Below are 6,026 nucleotides of genomic sequence, written 5' to 3' on the forward strand. Positions count from 1 at the left end.
ACACACACACTCCTGCTCCACAGTGGAGGATTTAAAACAGTTTACCCCGAGGCTCACTTTAATGAGATTCTACTGCAGAAGAGGAGGAAGGAGGAAACGAAGAGGAGGAGGAACAAACAGCCGCTGTCACACATCAGCTGAATGTATATGTGAGTTATTTTAACCTTTGTTTGCTCAGGATTAAACTCTGAGCACGCACACACATCTCCCATTTGTCCCTGATGTGGAGTTAATCCTCATCGCACTGCCAGCGCTGCCCTATTTTAATATTTATAAGCAGCAGTGGAGGAAGTATTCAGATCTGTTAGTGCAGTAAAAGTACTGAAACCACACGGTAAATACTATCACAGTCTGTGGTGTTTCTAACCCTGGGTCCTCTCTGTCCATATCCAAGAGCTTGTTGGTACACACACCAGACTACATTCACTAAAACAGGGATTTTAGAGAACAGCACACAGGAGCTGCTGCTCTGCTGCTGCCTCTATCAGTTAGTTAGTTTCTGTTATTTAATGTTCCACAGATATTGTGTTGGATCTGAACTCACCCTTTAAAACACCAAAGTCATATAATAACACAAACAAGCTAAATGATTACGACAGCAGTAGACCAGAAACTCCCCAGTAAAAATACTATTTTTGTCAATGGAGTCTGGTGGCGTTGCAGCCCGTTTGGTGGCTGCTGGCTGAGGTGATCTACTGGACCAGTTCCAACACTTTTACTACCTACCAGTCACTCAGACACCAGGATGAGGACAGAGAGGATCATGGGTAGAAACAGGGTTAATTAGCAGTAATGAAGAATGAAATGTAACAGGACTTAAAACGTCTCCTAACTGTTACTAAACTATCCTGATACAGTTACTATAATAAATACTGGAAATGAATTCTTGTTGTAGTTTTATTTTCACATAAACACACCGTCCTGCTGCTGAAAACACCCACTACACCACCTGGTGTGGATTCATCCGCCGCTGAAAATAGTCCCCAGCAGATGCACTATTTCCTCCTGTTTGCTTGATAAAACACAGTTTTCCTGTTTCTGCTTCTCTCTCTGGGTGCCTGAGTGTCTCTACCTCAGGGAGGGGGGGGGGGGGTCTGATGGCCAGGTGTTAACAGCCAGTCACATCTGATTATTTAGCCTCTTCCTGCCTGGAGGAGCCGACGACGGGCCGTGACTCACACTCTGCAGGTCAGTGTGCAGCTGTTTTACCAGGATGCTGCAGCCACAGACGCCACCTGGACCGGGACCAGGACCTGGACCGGGACTTGTCTCTGTCCTAAGCCCCTCCCCTGTCTCTGTCCTAAGCCCCTCCCACCTGACGGCACGGGGAGAGGCTTCCAATCCCGTCCTGTTTCCTCTGCTGACCTGTGAACCCTCTGAGATGATGAACTGTGACTCTAACGTTAGCAGGAGGCTAAACTGTTAGCACCATCCAACATGGCCGCTCCTCTGCTGCTCTCCTGTTCTCAGTCTGAAGAACGTTCCCTCACAGATGTTGCAGGAACATGAAGGCAGCAGCTTCATGGTGAACTTCTCCTGGTCTTTGAACAGTTTGAAAGGTTTCCATGTGCTGAAACACCAAACAGACTCATCGTCTCCTCTGTCTTCGTGTCTGTCCTCCTCTGACGGACTCCTTCCTCTGTCACGGTTCAACATCTGTTTCAAAATGGCGGCTCCAGAAAGAAGCTCTCTGCCCGGTCTGAGCGTGTTCGATGGCTGAAGGATCTCAGCTGTCACGGCGAGGCACGCGGACGCCACCGCCGGCGGTTTAAAAGTAAATTAACAAACAAAACTCTCAACTGTGGACTGTCATTCCTGTCTGCTCACTGTTTTAGCTGTGGGACAGATGCTAAACTTATCTCTGTCTCACTAAAGCCACAGTGGACAGTTTGACAGGCCGGCTTACTACACCTACTTACAGATCCAGTGTCAGTGTTGACAGTACAAAGATAATTCAGTCAGACGGTTTCCTCGCCGTAATCAGGCTGTGAAAGTCATTCTGACAGTCGGAGAGTCAGTTTGTGTTTGTGATGAGCTGCTTTCTCCTGATAACAGGCTTCTGTCTCACAAGTGCCAAACATCATTGGAAAAAGTGGCAATTTAACAAGTGAGAGTACAAGAGATAAAACTTCCCTCCGTCTCTCTTCAGCTCGTCTGTGATCCGGTTTTCATTGATTTGGTGTTTAGAGAGTCGGAGCCAGCTGACGGTGATGTGCTGAGACTTCATGTCGAGGTAAACACATGATTTCAGACATGGAGCTGAAGGCTGATTTCCACCGAGGGCCTTGTTAGCATTGGTAGCCCCCATCATTGGAAATTAACTTAATTAAAGTTTCTTATCACGCAAACTAACAGCAGATCAGCAACTCCTGTGTTCAGTAAGGTTAAATTACTGTTTTTTTCAATGTAGTCTGGTGCCTTTGACCATATAACATAACAGCTGTTCCTCACCAGACTCTGTTGACAAAAACAGTAATTTAACCTCTTTAAACACAGGACCTTTTGTTGGGTTGGTGTTTTAAAGGGTAATTAACCGTTTAAAACACCTTAGTGACACAATAACACAGACACACTGACTGATGGAGGCAGCAGCTCCTGTGTCCTGTTCTCTAAAATCTCTGTTTTAGTGAATGAAGTCTGGTGTGTGTGCTGTTTGTGGTTAAACCAAAAGGATCTTCCAGGTCTCTCTCTGTAGGGATCCTTTCCATGATGCTGTCACACACTTAGAATAACACTCTGAGCCTGGCAGTGGATCAAACAAGCTCTTTTAGTGGACCTACTGTGATCAGGTGCAGTTGTCCCAAAGGATCACGTTGCAGCCATTGCAGCCCGTTTGGTGTCTGCTGGCTGAGGTGATCTACTGGTGATCTACTGGACCAGTTCCAACACTTTTACTACTAAAATAGTGTCATTCTGCTTTACTGATGCGATCATGCAGACGTGGTTGTTCCCTGAATGTTTAACAGTAAAACAAACGGTTTGTCTGACTGCTCTCATTCAGTCAGCGAGCGCTCGACTCCTCAGGCTGCCGCTTTCACTTTCAGCCTGTTCTCCTGCTCAAAGTGGGCGTGGCCCATCCTGAACGGCTCGAGTCAGCGCCAGGTCGACGTGCGTCTCATCAGTCCCGCTCGGTGATTAATATTCAGAGTGGATGTTAATCCTCAGCTCTCCTCCCACTGTCAGAGCTGCTGGCGACAGAAACACGAGCAGACAAACAAGAAGTCCCAGAGCGAACAGACGCCACGAGCAGACAGCGTTTCAGCTGGTCATGTCACTTTACTTCACGTCTCCGTGTGACTCACACTGACACAGAAAAGATGGATTAAAGTTATATTTTGGCACTTCTTTCCTTTCTTATTGAAAGTTAGAATAAAATAGTCACACTTTGATTTTTCTCTACTTTTACATCACTTTAAAAATACCATATAACAGCCCCTCACACACACACCAGACTCCATTGACAAAAACAGGGATTTTAGCTCACAGAACACAGGAGCTGCTGGTCTGCTGCTGCCTCCATCAGGTAGTTTATTGGTGTTACTGTGTGTCTCAAAAGTGTTGTGCTGGATCTGAACTACACCTTTAAAACACCAAAGTCACACAATAACACAAACTAACCAACAAACCAAGGCAGCAGTAGCCCAGAAACTCCCCTGTAAAATTACTAGTTTTGTCAATGTAGTCTGGAGGCATCGGTCCTTTAGGTAATATGCCTTTGGCAGGTTGTGTAAAATCTATATTGAATATTGGACTTTGATGATTGCGTCACATTTTAATTTGATCCAATTCATACTCATAGAGTCACATAAATGTGCTGCGGCCTTATTTAGATTTTATTTTAGGCAGATGCTATTTGCACCCAGACGCATGTTGGAAAGAGTTGAAGTTAGTCTACAAATAAATTAAATAAAAAACTAAAATGAACACAAACCAATAAAGGTTTAAAAACTGTGTGTGTGTGTGTGTGTGTACCCTGCTTGGAGCCGGTGTGGTCAGAGCTCGGCCCGGTGTTCGGGGTGTATTTGGTGTCTCGTGTGGCGGCGCTGTGACGCGTCCAGTCGAACTCGTCTGTTTTGTCCTGAGAGAACAAACACAACGCCTCGTCCTCGAAACCACACTGGAACTCCCCTGGACACACACACACACACACACACACACACACCAGAATTACACACAGCTGAATGCATTTTTAAAGTATGAACACATGAATAACAGTTGATAATAAAACAAGCTGTGCTTCTGTATCTGTAGAAATGTAACATTAGAAATATTGCTGTCTTCATCAGAAACCCAATGCAGAACTTCCATTGGAAATCTGCCGATTTAAGCCCCAGCTGACGGACTACACCTGACTGAGCTGAGGTGATTATCAATGTCGTGTGATCAGTTACATTAAATAGTGGAGACTAACTAGACTTGAGAGCACATTTACTGAGCTCCACGCATCCAATACAACAAATCACATTTGGTTCACATCAGGTTTAGGATTCTAAAACAGCAAATCATGTAAAACACTTTGGTTAATATCCAGTCTTATGAACAGAGTCAGAAAGCAGAGGAAGTTATATATTACAATCACACTGGTATATTAAATGTAAAATAGTGACTTGGTGGCAGAAAGCTGTACGTAGCTTGTACGGCCTTTAGTGTAACTGACTTTCATCTGTGGCAGCGTCCAACCAGGACACTGTCAACAGTGTACTAACACTAGAAATAACTTCTGCAGTTGGTTAGGTTTAGGCCAGAGTCACACAGAGCAGGAAAGGCTGTTGATTCAGTGTGGACAGGTGGACAGGTGGACAGGTGGACAGGTACTTACTGAGGTGTGGGTTAACAGGAGCTGTGAAGGGACAAAAGACAGGAGCTCTGTTAGATCACGGCGTCAGCGAACAGTTCTTCACAGACAAACACTTCCTGGAAACACACTTCTGATCTGCTTCCTGTCCTCAGAGTCCTAAACTGAACCTGGAGGAGGGCCAGCGTCCCTTTTAGGCTCCAAGCATCTGAAACACTCCCAGGAAGCTGCAGGTCGGCTCCAACTCTCAGTCTGTTAAATAGAGCCATGAAACGCTTCCTCACAACAAGGTATGGAGTTAAATTTGGGACGGTTTATTCCTGTCTTACGCTGCACTGCTATTTTTATCTGTTATTCTATTAATGCCAGTCTGTCTCATGTAAAGCACTTTGTACTTTGGCCATAGCAGGAAATATGGAGCTCAGTGAGATAAGATTAAGATAAAGCTTCTGAAAGATGAGCTGAAGGCACCTCACCAACTGTTTGATGGGAATTTATTTAAATCTTCTTCACAACTCCAAGACAAGTTTACCTTACCTTTACCCTTGCACCAGACTCCATTGACAAAAACAGTGATTTTAGCTCACAGAACACAGGAGCTGCTGGTCTGCTGCTGCCTCCATCAGGTAGTTTGTTTGTGTTATTGTGTGACTTTGGTGTTTAAGTTTTGTAGTTTTTGTGGTTCAGATCTGAACAAACTCTTTAAAGAACCAAGTCACACAAACTCCTGTGCTCTGTGTCCTGTTCTCTAAAACCCCTGTTTTAGTGAATGTAGTCTGGTGTGTGTGCTGTTTGTGGTTAAACCAAAAGGATCTTCCAGGTCTCTCTCTGTAGGGATCCTTTCCATGATAACACTCTGAGTCTGTCAGTGGATCAAACAAGCTCTTTTAGTGGACCTACTGTGATCTACTGGACCAGTTCCAACACTTTTACTACCTACCAGTCATTCAGACACCAGGATGTGGACAGAGAGGATCATGGGTAGAAATAAATCCTATATCTGTGCATCTCTGCATATTGGCCAAGAAAACGACATTTCAGTTCGAATTGTGATAAACAGGAAGCAGAGATCCACTTTCAGTGTAAAACAGGAAGTAAAAGTTTTCCATCAGTTTAAAATGAGAGTGAAACAGGTTAGACACAGTCAGCTGTTCTATAATCTAATTTTCAGAGTGAAAAGGTAATTACACCTCATGCCTGACACACACACACACACACACACACACACACA

General features: G+C 44.7%; 1 protein-coding gene across 1 annotated transcript in view; it reads right to left on the reverse strand.

Annotated features, from left to right (window-relative positions):
- Window positions 1-6,026, reverse strand: part of mdga2a (MAM domain containing glycosylphosphatidylinositol anchor 2a) — a 73,919-nt gene that overhangs the window by 1,768 nt on the left and 66,125 nt on the right. The window contains exons 12-13 of the mRNA XM_070842655.1: window positions 4,820-4,840; window positions 3,973-4,128 (exon numbers count right to left, since the gene is read on the reverse strand). Coding sequence (XP_070698756.1) covers window positions 3,973-4,128; window positions 4,820-4,840 — 177 coding nt within the window. The remainder of the gene's footprint in view (window positions 1-3,972; window positions 4,129-4,819; window positions 4,841-6,026) is intronic.

This window comes from Pempheris klunzingeri, chromosome 13, assembly GCF_042242105.1.
Source record: "Pempheris klunzingeri isolate RE-2024b chromosome 13, fPemKlu1.hap1, whole genome shotgun sequence".
NCBI classification, from domain to species: domain Eukaryota; kingdom Metazoa; phylum Chordata; class Actinopteri; order Acropomatiformes; family Pempheridae; genus Pempheris; species Pempheris klunzingeri.